The sequence below is a fragment of the Pristis pectinata genome, chromosome 27 (assembly GCF_009764475.1).
Source record: "Pristis pectinata isolate sPriPec2 chromosome 27, sPriPec2.1.pri, whole genome shotgun sequence".
In the NCBI taxonomy this organism is placed as follows: Eukaryota; Metazoa; Chordata; class Chondrichthyes; order Rhinopristiformes; family Pristidae; genus Pristis; species Pristis pectinata.
The window spans coordinates 24,583,699-24,596,962 of record NC_067431.1 but is presented as its reverse complement, the minus strand read 5'-3'; the positions used below and the strand labels follow the sequence as shown (position 1 = coordinate 24,596,962).

Below are 13,264 nucleotides of genomic sequence, written 5' to 3'. Positions count from 1 at the left end.
CACCAACACGTCTTTGGGATGTGCAAGGACAACAGAAGGAAACCCATTTTGTCACAGGGAGAACATACAAACTTCACAGGAGATCAGGTCCCTGGAGCTATGGAGCAGCAGCACTACCTGCCGCACCAGTCCACACTGTTCAGAATATTAGCCAAGGTGGCATTGGGTGCACCACCATCAACATGGCAGCACTGAGCTTTGACGAATGATCAGCTTTCACTTGGCTGAACAAACTAAGCAACACAATATTAACAGTAATGCACTCCACATTAAGCTCTGCAAAAGTGACCCAGACCATCTCAGATCCTGCCCTCTTCTGGCTGATTTTACACAAAATTCAATCACAACTCAGAATGGTTCATTAATCTGAGTGTGGAGATGGTGGGACACACTCAGAAATTACTGAAAGAAGAAAGAAATGTAAAATTAGGTTTCTGGTTGACTTCCTTGTACCTTACATACAATTCTTCATCCTTCTGCTCCCAGTTTCCCAAGACAGTATTCACTGGGCGATCTCCCATCTTGTTCATTGTGACATTCAGTTCATTTTTATGCTTCAGTTCCAAGATAAGTCTGCATGAGACGGAGTTACAGGCCAAACATTGAGCCCTCACATGGAACTCTTAAACTGGTGTTCCACACTTACCAGGACATCCTGAATAGAGACCACAGAGCAAGGAAACACCGAATCTGAGGTTACTTTCACTATTACGGAGTCCTCTCCATCGGAGAACTTGTACCTGAAGTACTGAGGATGACAATGAAGACATCATAAGCTCTTAATGGTAGAGGTCTCAACCTCACATACATCACTTGGCAGACATTAGCAAGCACACGTTATGGAGAGTACTCTGGAGTAGGTGTGTAAAATATACTTGGGATAACTTTGAGAGCACAGGATCATTCAGGGACAGGAATGGACAGGTTTTTGCTCCAGATCACTATCTATTTATTCTCTGCTTGATACTTCACTGTTAACTCTCCAGTAACAATTATCAAGGCTACTAGCCAATTTACTTTACTAGCCAGATTTCCTTAGCACCGTTGACATAACAAAATGTCCTGCTTCAAAACATTGGTGTTTTCAGTAGGTGAAGCCAGTGCTGCAATGTCCCCGAGTCAATTGGATGCTTCATCAGTGCTCATGTGAGTAACAACCGTTACAGCAAAGAGACATCCTCTAGCAAGGGAGACAAAGCCTACAGTAGAAGAGGGGAGATAAAGGATCCAAAAGGATAATGAGAGGCCCATACTTTTGTTTCTCACAAAAGATCCCTTAAGCCAGCTAACTGCCACTCCAGCCCATTTCCCCTCGTGCATTCCCATCTCACTTATATCCTACTTGGGGGCCCCTCATTCAACTCCTTTTCCTGTACACCGACGACTGTATCGGTGCTGCTTCATGCACTCGCACAAGATCGGAAAATGTCATCGCTTCTGCTACCTATTCCCCCCGTCCTCACCTTCACTTGGGCCCCTCTCGGACTCTTCCCTTTCTGGGTTTCTCCATCTCCATCACAAGGAATAAACTAGCAGCCAATATTCATCACAAACTCACCACCCCTCACAGCTACCTGACCAGGGTAGACAGTCAAGAGTCTTTTTCTGCAGGATGGAAGTGTCAAATACCAGAGGGCATAGGTTTAAGGTGGGAGGGGGAAAGTTTAAAGGAGATGTAAGAGACAAGTTTTTTTTTAAAAAACAGAGAGTGGTAGGTGTCTGGAACGCATGGCCAGGGAGGTGGTGGGAGCAGATACCATAGCAACATTTAAGGGGCATTTCGTCAGGCAGATGAACAGGCAGGAAATGGAGGGACATAGACCATGTACAAGCAGATGAGATTAGTTAGATTGGCAACATGGTCTGCACAGACATGGTGGGCCGAAGGGCCTGTTCCCGTTAGGTACTGTTTCACATTCAACCTCAACTATACTTTCTGCCACCCCACTTCCTGCAAGGACTCCACTCCATTCTTCATGAGGCAGTGACCCTTTTCTCAGGTAATATCAAGCAACTGGTTCACTCCACAGAGAATCTCCTGATCCCCCCCTCCAAGAGGTGGGGGGGGGGGCACAAGCTGAGTCATCAGTGCTGAACGTGGGGGGACATATTGGGCACCAGTATATTCACACCCGCCATTCTGTTCCACAGACGTCAATACATACAAAACTCTGGAGGTTTTGTTCGGGGCGGGCAGGGGTGGCAAAGAACAAAGCCCACAGCTGCGCGCACATCACGTGCTCAGAGGCGGAGAGCAGAGAGGAAATTCTCCCTGGAGATTTCTCAGTGCTGTGCCTGAGAATATTAAGTATCTGTCCTTACCTGAGGTTGAGAAGGTGTTGCATTAAATCTGAACGGTTCTGCAGTTCTGTGAGATAAATAATATGTAAAATGATTAATGCACAATTAAAACTTTAGGATTCTGGCTGTCATATGAAATTGAACAGTTTATTTCTGCCCTCTGTGGCCACGTAGACGGTAAACAGTGAATCAGCAATGTCAGGGAATAAGGAGCCAAGCCCTCAACTCTGTGCCAAACTCAGTACAGATCAAATAGTGGAGGCTGCCACCACTTATACCTTTGTACAGGTTTGCTGCTCAAAGTGTTATTATTTACTAATGGTTCCATAGGTGGCTAAATAGGTAGAGATCTCGAATGTCTGTAGAAGTTGAGTCATGAGACCAATCCAAATGAGATGCTACTCAGACCACTTCACCTTATCCTCCCACCGAAGCTACAGAGAATCACACAAATTACATCCCTGCTCCAAGAAGCAAATTAATGTACTCAAAACTATGAAGGACATAGATAGAGTAAATAGTAAGAGTCTTTTTCCTTTGGTGGGATGTCTAACACAACAAGGCATGGGTACAAGGTGAGAGGTGGGAAGTGTGAAGTATATCTGAGAGGGATTCCCACCCCCACAAAGAGTGGTTGGAATCTGGAATTTGCTGGCTGGGAAGGTGTTGGAGGCAGGTACTCTCACAGTGTTTATGAAGTATCTAGACAAGCAACTGAATCGCCAAGGCATAGCCTTCTATGTCCAGTTAGTATACTATGTCAATTAGTTCATAGCCTTCTACATCAAAGTCAAATGACAATAAGTTTGGGACTAGCACAGATAAATACAGTGGTCAGCAGGAACATTAAGGTTTGTTTCTGTGCTGTTTGATTCTATTAATTGACAGATAATCACCAGATAGCAACACTTTGACAAATTTTCAGTGCATAAATTACACAATTCAATAGCCGCACAAGCGTCAGTAAAATTGAAAATCAAAAAACTGCAGATGCTGTAAATCTAAAATAAAAACAAAGTGCTGGAAACACTCAGCAGGTCAGGCAGCATCTGAGGAGGGGTCATTGCCCCAAAATGTTAACTTTCTCTCCACGGATAAAGGTAAAACCTCAGTATTTAACCAAGTAAAACTGTATCCACGACCAATGAAGCTGTATTCTGTATGGAGACCACAGCAAGATGACAGGAGCTCCACACCTTCCTGGAGGCCTGTGCAATGATGATGTTGCATCACTCTCACCCACCTTAGGACAAAGTGTTCGATGCGTTTCACATAGAGTTGGACTGAGGCATTCTTTTCTGACAGTGTTGAGACATCCACATAGAAGTACTGCATCTTCAATTCACTCTTAACTTCTGGTTGACAAAGTGTACGACTCACATCCTGGTAGATGTATTTCCTCTGATACCTACAGAAAGGTACAGTGAGATTATACCACACTGGTACAGCATAGTAACAGCAGTAGTGAACAGTGGGGGTACTGCAGCAGAAATCTTGGGAGATAGAATCAACCAATTAGAAAATAATACAAGCTGCTTACTGTTTTGCTCCTTTCTAAACAGGTTGATGGTTGCTTCCACTCTCCCATTCAATACAACAAATGTCAACAAGCTGCTCAATCTTGTGAATATCGCAACTGAACCCAGTCTGAACTCACCCTGACAGCTTCCCCAACACCGTTAACAGACCGCAATCAGGAGAAAGCAAGAGGTCTGATATTTAAACCCCTCCCTCCCCACATCTTGCTTTTAACCTGATGATCCAATCCCAATCCCAGAGGAGGCTGGAACACTTTCCTCTGGAAGGGAAGACTGAGAGGCAACTTGACAGAGATTACAGAAGGGTTTTATAGGACAAGCATGAGGAACATGCTTCCACTTATGAGACCTCCAAAACTAGGGGTCGTAAAGATAGCACTCAGTTAATACTAGATCCAATTAGGAATTCAGGAGAAAGTTCTTTACGCACATCATAGTGAGGATGTATGGCAACTGCTCTGCCCAAGACCGCAAGAAATTGTGGGAAGTCATGGACACAGCTCAGTCAATCACAAAAACCAGCCTCTCCTCTGTTGACTCCGTCTACACTTCCTACTGCCTTGGGAAAACAGCCAACATAATTAAAGACCCTTCCCACCCCAGACATTCTCTCTTCTCCCCTCTTCCATTGGGCAGAAGATACAAAAGCCTAAAAGTGCGTACCACCAGGCTCAAGGACAGCTTCTATCCTGCTGTTATAAGACTATTGAATGGTCCCCAAGTACAATAAGATGGATTCTTGACCTCACAATCTACCTCTTTATGGCCTTGCACCTTATTGTCTGCCTGCACTTTCTCTGTAACTGTAACACTTTATTCTGCATTCTGTTATTGCTTTTCCTTTTGTACTGCCTCAACGTACTTGTGTTTGGAATGATCCATATGGATGGCATGCAAAACAAAGTTTTTTCACTGTGCCTTGGTACACGAGACAAAAATAAACCAATTACAGCTAGACAAACAGGAGAGAGAAAGTTAACAGAAGAATAAGCATTTGGCCTGACAATGACAAGAGCAATGGAAAGAGGCTCAAGTGTAGCAGAAACATTGATCTGGACCAGGTGGCCTGTTTTTGTTTTGTAACTTGTGTGTAATTCTCTCTCACTGGTTCAGTGATAAGAACTGTACTCTGAAGAACAGCACATTTACTAAATGGACTGTTGAAGAAGCATTTGACTATTATCAAGGACTACGGTTGAGGTAATGAGTACACTGGTCAGTCATTTCTTACAGAACTTCACTGAAAAGGTTGGCGACTTGCACTTGTGCTACTGACAGGCCTGATGTGCACATAATGAAGCTTTCGCCTGCTGTCTGTACGCAGACTACTTATAAACCAGCAGTGCAATACACCAGCAAGGTCAGGAGCAAAGCAACTCCTACCAAATGGGTTCAGCTAAAGTCAAAAGGGAAGGAAAGACCCATTACAGTGTTAGTGGATCCATCACATTCCACCTTAAAATACAATGAACAAGTGTCCACATGAAAAACAATCAGGAATAAGTCATTCTAAACAGAGAGCCTCTCCAAATGGAGTCAATGCCATAAAATTAGCAGTACAGGTTTTCCAGAAGGGCTCCTCAGATACTTGAGAATCTGTGAAACGATCCCAGGCTATCCCTTAGGTCCAAAGGTTTTCCATATTTGATGAGTTCATTCTATTTCTGCTTCCTACAATAATAGCTGTGCACTTGTTGGTAGTGGTGTCAACATTTATAGCAGGTGTCTCACACAGATACTCTGCTGTAAGAATTCAGCAACAGGAAGTTGCATTTACGTGCTGGATTTAATATCATCAAGAGTAAAGTCCATGAAATGAAAGCAGCAGCACAGATGGAAAACTGTCTATGTGACAGGGAAAAAATGAGTGTTAGTGAACATAGGTTTATTGGACTAGAGTTCACAGGACACAGGAGTTCACCAGCATTCATTACTAGGACTACTGCTTTTCTTAATATACATTAGTCGAGTTTATTGTCACATGCACAAGTACAGTGAGGTATAGGTACAATGAAAACCTTGCTTGCAGCAACATCACAGACATGTAAATTAAATTTTATTTACAGCATGGTAACAGGCCCTTCTGGCCCAACGAGTCTGCGCCGTCCATTTTAAACCCAAATTAACCTACCTGTACATCTTTGCGATGTGGGGGGAAACCGGAGCACCCGGAGGAAACCCACGCAGACACGGGAGAACGTACAAACTCCTTACAGACAGCGACGGGAATGGAACCCCGATCGCTGGCGCTGTAATAGCGTCGCGCTAACCGCTACGCTACCGTGCCGTAGATTTAGACAACGCACAAAACATAAATTATACACAACTTATGTATATGCTATGCAAGTTAGTGACTTGGACTTGGGTACACAGGACACAATTTCCAAATTTGCAAACAACACAAAATTTGGAAGCATAGTGAACTGTTAGGAGGGCAATAATAGACTTCAACAAAATACCAGCAGATGCAGAATGGGCAGAACTCTGGCAGATGAAGATTAATGCAGAAATGTGCAAGTGTTACATTCTAATAGGAAGAACAAGGAGTGCACTATAATCTAGAGGGCACGATTCTAAAAGGAGTTGACAGAACAGAGAGACTTGGAGGTACAACTGCATCAGTGTTAAAGTGGCAGAGTAGGTTGAGAAGCCGGTTTTAAAAACAAAGCACAGTGGTGCGACAGGTGGTGCTGCTGCTTCACAGCTCCAGCTGTTCGAGTTCGATCCTGACCTCAGCTGTTGTCCATGTGGAGTTTGCACGTTCTCCCTGTGACTGCGTGGGTTCCCCTGGGTGCTCCGGTTTCCTCCCACATCCCAAAGACACATTGGTAAAGTAACTGATATAAGTGGGTGGCAGGAGGTTCAAAGGGGAGTTGATGAGCAAAATCACAATGGGCGTAGATGGAGAGAAACTGTTTCCATGAAAAAGGAAATGGAATGAGAGTAATTCACTGAAGGACCATACACAACACGAGGAATTCCAAACAGAAAATGCTAGGAATACTCAGCAGGTCAGGCAGCAGCTGTGGAGAAAGAAACACAGTCAATGCTTCATAGAGTCACAAGCATGGAGAGGGGTCTTGATGACGCGGAAGGGAGTGCTGGTAGGGGTAATGTTCTCAAGGTTGTAGATATCAAGAGAGAGGATGTGTTGAAGTTGTCCCCTTGTTCAAAAAAGGTAATAGGAATAGGCCAGGGAATTATAGACCGGTGAGTCTCACATCTGTGGTGGGTAAGCTGTTAGAAAGGATTCTAAGGGATAGGATTTATGAACACCTAGAGAATCATGGACTGATTAGGGACAGCCAGCATGGCTTTGTGAAGGGAAGATCTTGCCTCACAAGCCTGATAGAGTTCTTTGAGGAGGTGACCAGGAAGATTGATGAGGGCAGTGCGGTGGATGTGGTTTACAAGGATTTTAGTAAGGTGTTTGATAAGGTTCCTCATGGTAGGCTTCTTCAGAAGGTCAGAGGCCAAGGGATCCAAGGAAGCTTGGCTGTGTGGATTAGGAATTGGCTTGCATGTAGAAAGCAGAAGGTTGTGGTGGAAGGAGTGCCTTCGGATTGGAAGGCAGTGACTAGTGGTGTCCCGCAGGGATCGGTTCTGGGACCTCTACTTTTTGTGATATTTATAGATGACTTAGATGAGGGGGTGGAGGGCTGGGTTAGTAAGTTTGCGGACGACACTAAGATTGGCGGTGTTGTGGATAGTGTGGAGGGCTGTCGGAGCTTACAGAGGGATATTGATAGGATGCAGAGCTGGGCTGACAAGTGGCAGATGGAGTTCAATCCAGAAAAGTGTGAGGTGGTACACTTTGGAAGGACAAACTCCAGGGCAGAGTACTGGATAAATGGCAAGAAACTTGGCAGTGTGGAGGAGCAGAGGGATCTGGGGGTTCATATTCACAGTTCATTGAAAGTTGCCTCACAGGTGGAAAGAGCAGTTAAGAAGGCCAATGGGATGCTGGCTTTCATAAGTCGCGGGATTGAGTTTAAGAGCCGCGAGGCGATGATGCAGCTTTACAAAACTCTAGTTAGGCCACACTTGGAGTACTGTGTTCAGTTCTGGTCGCCTCATTATAGGAAGGATGTGGAGGCATTGGCAGGGTGCAGAGGAGATTTACCAGGATGCTGCCTGGTTTAGAGAGTATTGAATATGAGGAGAGGCTTAAGGTGCTAGGGCTTTATTCACTGGAAAGGAAGAGGATGAGAGGAGACATGATAGAGGTATATAAAATATTGAGAGGAATAGATAGAGTAGACAGTCAGCGCCTCCTTCCCAGGGCACCAATGCTCAAGACAAGAGGGCATGGCTTTAAGGTTATGGGTGGGAGGTTCAGGGGAGATTTTTCACCCAGAGAGTGGTTGGTGCATGGAATGCACTGCCTGGGGTAGTGGTGGAGGCTGATACATTGGACAGGTTCAAGAGCTTGTTGGATAGGCATATGGAGGAGTGTGGGATGGGGGGATATGCGGGAGGAAGGGGTTAGGCAGTGTGAGGGTGGTTTGATGGACGGCACAACATGGTGGGCCGAAGGGCCTGTTTTGTGCTGTATGGTTCTATGGAAACAGGCCCTTCAGCCCAACTTGCCCATGCTAACTAAAATGGGCATCTAAGCTAGTCAGATTTGCCCATGTTTGGCCCCTATCCCTCTAAACCTTTCCTATCCCTGTACCTGTCTAAATGTATCTTAAATATTGTTAATGTACCTGCCTCAACCACTTCCTCCGGCAGCTCATTCAATATACAGACCACCCTCTGGGTGGAAAAAGTTGTAGGTCAATGATCTTTCATCAGAACTGAGAAAAGTTAAGAAAACAAGCATGCTTTAAGATGCAGAGAAGGGGAAGGGGAAGGGGCAGGGGTGGGGAGTGTCTGTGATAGGGCTGAGACCAGGAGAACCAGAATGACACAGATGTTGCTGGTGCCAGCTGAGAGGGGGGTGGTGAAGGGTTGTTCACTGCAGTTGACCTGTCTGACAGAGGTATAAATAGAGGGAGATGAACGAGAACCCAGGAGAGAGAGGAAGAGAAGGAACTCCAGAATGCATCAGCTGTCGGAAATAACCAGCGGGCCAGGCAGCATCTCTGGGGAGAGAAAAACCGAGTTCATATTATGGGTTTTATGAGAATTGGCCAGTTCTGATACGAATTGGAAAGACTTATTAGCTGAAATTGGTGAATTCATTGTTGAGAGGTGTAACATGCCTAGTCGGAAGATGAAATCTTGTTCCTCAGACTTGCACTGTTCCAAAAAAGCCAACGTAAGGGGCTAATGTCAGACATCAGAGACGGAGTGAGGTCATGAATTAAAGTAACAGGGGTCTGAAAGCTCGAAACAAAGCAGTCAGCAGATACGATAGAGGCATTTAAGAGGCTCTTAGGCACATGAATGTGCAGAGAATGGAGGGATATGGACCACGTGCAGGCAGAAGGGATTAGGTGTCATTAGTTTAATTAGTCCAGCACAACATTATAGGCCGAAGGGCTTGTTCCTGTTCCTGGGAGATATACAAATGAATCAATGCTTCACCTGAACAGAGTATCTGGGTCTCTGGATGGTGGGAGGGGAAGAGGTAAAAGGATGGCTTTTGCATCTCCTGGTCTTGCATGGGACGATGCCACAAGAAGGGGAGTTGTCATCAGTTGAGACAGAACAGTGAACGGGGAAGTCATGGAGAGAAAAGTCCCTTTGGAATGCTGAAAGGAGAGGGATGGGGAAGATACATCCAGATGTGGCATCAGGTTGAAGGTGGTGGAGATTACAGAGGGCGATCTGTTGAACGTGGAGGCTGGCGGGGTGGGAGGCGAGGACAAGAGGAACACGGTTCTTGCTGGTTGATGGGAGGAGAGGGAGCAAGAGCAGAAACGCAGGAAATGGAACAGACTCGGTTGAGAACACCATCCATTAGGGTCAAGGAGAAAGGAAAGCACCTCGGGAGCACCATTGTGGAACCTGTTGTCATCGGAACAGGTACAATGGGGTTGGAGAAATTTGGAGAATGGAATGGAGTTCTCATTGGAGGAAGGGTTAGTGTAGGTGTAGCTGGGATATCTGTGGGAGCCTGTAATATGCACTGTGGGGGTTAGTGGAGGCAAATTCAATCACAGCTTTTCAAGCTGAAGTGTATAAGTACTTGAATGGGGTGGGGGGGGGGGAGTGGTGGAGAAACATTTACAGAGAGAGTAGGGAGGGGCACTAGTTGGCTTGCTCCTGGACAGAGCCAGCATGGATTCAACGGGGCGAATGGCCTCAGATTCCCCGAGAATCCTCACGTCACTTCCCAGGAGGGTGATCAGACTGAAAGTTGCACCGTGCCAGTTAAGAACAGAACATTCCCTGATGGAGAAATGAACCCAATCTCCTGCCGATCCCCACACATACCCAGCTCCATTCCCCCACAGACTATCAGACTTCAAGCCCATCTTCCTGACTTTCCTCACCACAACCTACTGGAAACATCTGCACCTCACCCCTCACAACCCAGCACCATCTGGGTTCCAAATCTGGTTTGCCGCTCAAATTTCACCATCGGAACTGGGAAACAATTTTCCCGTCAGTGGCACTCCTGTTCTCTGCAACTCTGTCCTGAACCGTTATGCTTTGATGTCACTCCCTCCTCCTTTAAAAGATTCAATCCTCTGTGTCTACTGCTTTGCCACTTCAGTCTTGCTCATATCCCACACAAAGCTCTCCTCTGCTCCTTAGAAAGCACTTGAGAAGTCTCTGTGCCCAAGGATATTACGATAATTGAACTACAGTAGTTCAAAAGCGGAGCAGGATTAATAATGCATTAACAATGTCACAGATTCGACAGAAACGGTCTGGGGCCATCCAAACATCTTAGACCTGGCAACTAGGTTCAAAAGTACTGTTAAAATTAATTAAAGGATAATTAGTGGCTGTGTTGTCAGTGCTCAGAATCTATCCTGGTCAGAGCTTAATTTATACTGCTATAAATTGGTCATTTTCGTCAAGTGATCTTTCTCCCCCCCCTTATCTGGCACACAAGCCTGGATTAACATTACTTTTATCTTGATGGCCCTGTCAATTGCTTGGCAACTTCTCAGCATCAGAGAAAGATTGCAACACAGAACGAGGCGATTTGGCCCATCAAGTTTGTGTTGGCTCTCTGCTAGAGTATTAAGATAAGATTTCTTTATTAGTCACATGTACATCAACACACACAGTGAAATGCAATTTTTTTTGCGTAGTGTTCTGGGGGCAGCCCGCAAGTGTCGCCACGCTTCCGGCACCAACATAGCACGCCCACAACTTCCTCACCCGTACATCTTTGGAATGTGGAAGGAAACCGGAGCACCCGAAGGAACCCCACGCAGTCACAGGGAGAACATACAAACTCCTCGCAGATAGCAGCCGGAATTGAACCCAGGTCGCTGGCACTGTAAAGCGTTATGCTAACCGCTACACTACCATGCCTGCCACACTACCGTGCCTAGTGTCCACAACTAGTCCAGCTCCCCTGCCTTCTCGCAGTTCCTTTTTGGGTGCCAAAGTTGAATCTGCTTCACCCCCGCCCCATCCTGGTGGTCAATTCCAGATCCAAACCGCTCATCAAATAAAAAAAATTTTCCCCTTTAGGTCCTTTTGCCAATCACCTCCATTCTTTACTGTTGCATCAGTGGGAAGAGTTTATCTCTGTTCCTCTGTCCAAACTCTTCACGATTAAACAGTGATCAGACTCCCTCTCAACCTTCTTTGTCATGGAGTCATAGAGCAGAGAAGTGGGCCCTTCAGCCCATCGAGTCCATGCCGACCCTTTTGCACATCTACACTAATCTCATTTGCCTCATTAGGTCCATATCCTTCTCTGCCTTGGCTACATTAGTGTGTAAATCGCTCTTAAACATAGTAATTGTATTGGATTCCACCACCTCTGGCAGCAAGTTCCAGATGTCAACCACTCAGTGTAAAGAAAAAATTACCCCTCAGATCCCCCTTAAAGCTCCTTCCTCTCACCTATTGCCTCTTGTTTTTGATACCAAGGAGACTAGTGCCAATTTCTCCTGTATTTCCATTTCAAAGTGTGATGTCCAAGAGTACTCTGCAAAGGCAGGGATCAACTAACCTCCCCTCTCCACCATGTAAGCAGGGAAGGTGGAAATGGTCTCCGAAGGGATATTGGTGCAAATATTATGCCAGCTTCATAGCAACAAAAAGGGCCTTGTTGACAAAGCTTTTGGTTATCTAACCCAACATCTCCCTGTCCAATGTTGTCTAATAAAACACTGGTGAACCACCTTGGGACACTAATAGTTCTGTATAATTATATGTTATATGGAATTCAATGGGGGACAAATTCCACTTAGGTTGCCCACATTAAATTAGTGTGAGGATATCCCTGGCATTTGTTTCTAGAGTATTAGCATCATACAGCACAGAAGCAGGCCCTTCGGCCCACCAAGTCCATGACAACCTATTTACAGTAATCCCACACTAATCTGATTTTATTCTCTCCAAATTCCCAACAACTCCCACTGGATTTTAACTCTCATCTGCACACCAGGGACAATTTAGACTGGCCAATTGGCCTATGGACCAGCACATCTTTGGGATGTAGAAAGAAACTGGAGCACCCGGAGGAAACCCACACAGTCACAGGGACAACATGCAAACTCCACACAGACACCTCTGGAGGTCAGGACCGAACCTGGGTCACTGGAGCTGTGAGGCTGTTGAACTCAATGGAAATAAAGGCAGATATCAGTACAACCGGAGGCAGATGCTCTTATGCAGTCAGTGCTGGGTGACCAATGACCAATTTCTTCTGCAGTGAGTACTGAACTTTGGGGTATGTCCTCCTCCTCCTCCTCTCCCTAGTCCAACATGCAACACAACATGTCCCTCAGATTAATAAACCAACTACAGCAACAACACTTCAGTCGTAAAACCTCTCTCTGCTGGAGAGAGGGGGGCATGGTTTGCAACTCTCCCCAAACAATGTACTCAGCTGTGGATCAAACTTGAGGTTAACAAAGAAGAACTTGCATTTTTATAGCGCCCTTCACAATCTCAGGCTGCCCAAAAGTACTGCACAGTATTTTAAAGTACTTTTGAGGCAAAGTCACTGTCATAATGTGGGAAACATTGGCGGTCAATATGCAAAGCAAGCTCCCACAAACAGCACCGTGATAATGTGAATAGCAGATAAGCTATTGGTATTGGTTTATTATTGTCACTTGTACCGAGGCACAGTGAAAAGCTTGTCTTGCATACCGTTCATACAGATCAATTCATGACACAGTGCAGGTACATTGAGTTAGTACAGAGTGCATTGAGGTAGTGCAGATAAAAACAATAACAGACTACAGAGTAAAGTGTCACAGCTAGGGGTAGACAATAAGGTGCAAGGTCATAACAAGGTAGATTGAGAGGTCAAGAGTCCATCTCGTCATATAAGGGAA

The 13,264-nt window shown here is 45.5% G+C and overlaps 1 protein-coding gene across 3 annotated transcripts in view; it reads right to left on the bottom strand.

The window, feature by feature from the left end:
* Positions 1 to 13,264, bottom strand: part of sidt2 (SID1 transmembrane family, member 2) — an 85,032-nt gene that overhangs the window by 54,041 nt on the left and 17,727 nt on the right. For all 3 annotated transcript variants that reach the window (XR_007958273.1, XM_052039730.1, XM_052039729.1), the window contains exons 3-5: positions 3,545 to 3,709; positions 2,323 to 2,368; positions 647 to 748 (exon numbers count right to left, since the gene is read on the bottom strand). Coding sequence is in view for 2 of the 3 variants with exons in the window: in XM_052039730.1 (XP_051895690.1) it covers positions 647 to 748; positions 2,323 to 2,368; positions 3,545 to 3,709 (313 nt within the window). In the remaining variant the exon portion in view is untranslated. The remainder of the gene's footprint in view (positions 1 to 646; positions 749 to 2,322; positions 2,369 to 3,544; positions 3,710 to 13,264) is intronic.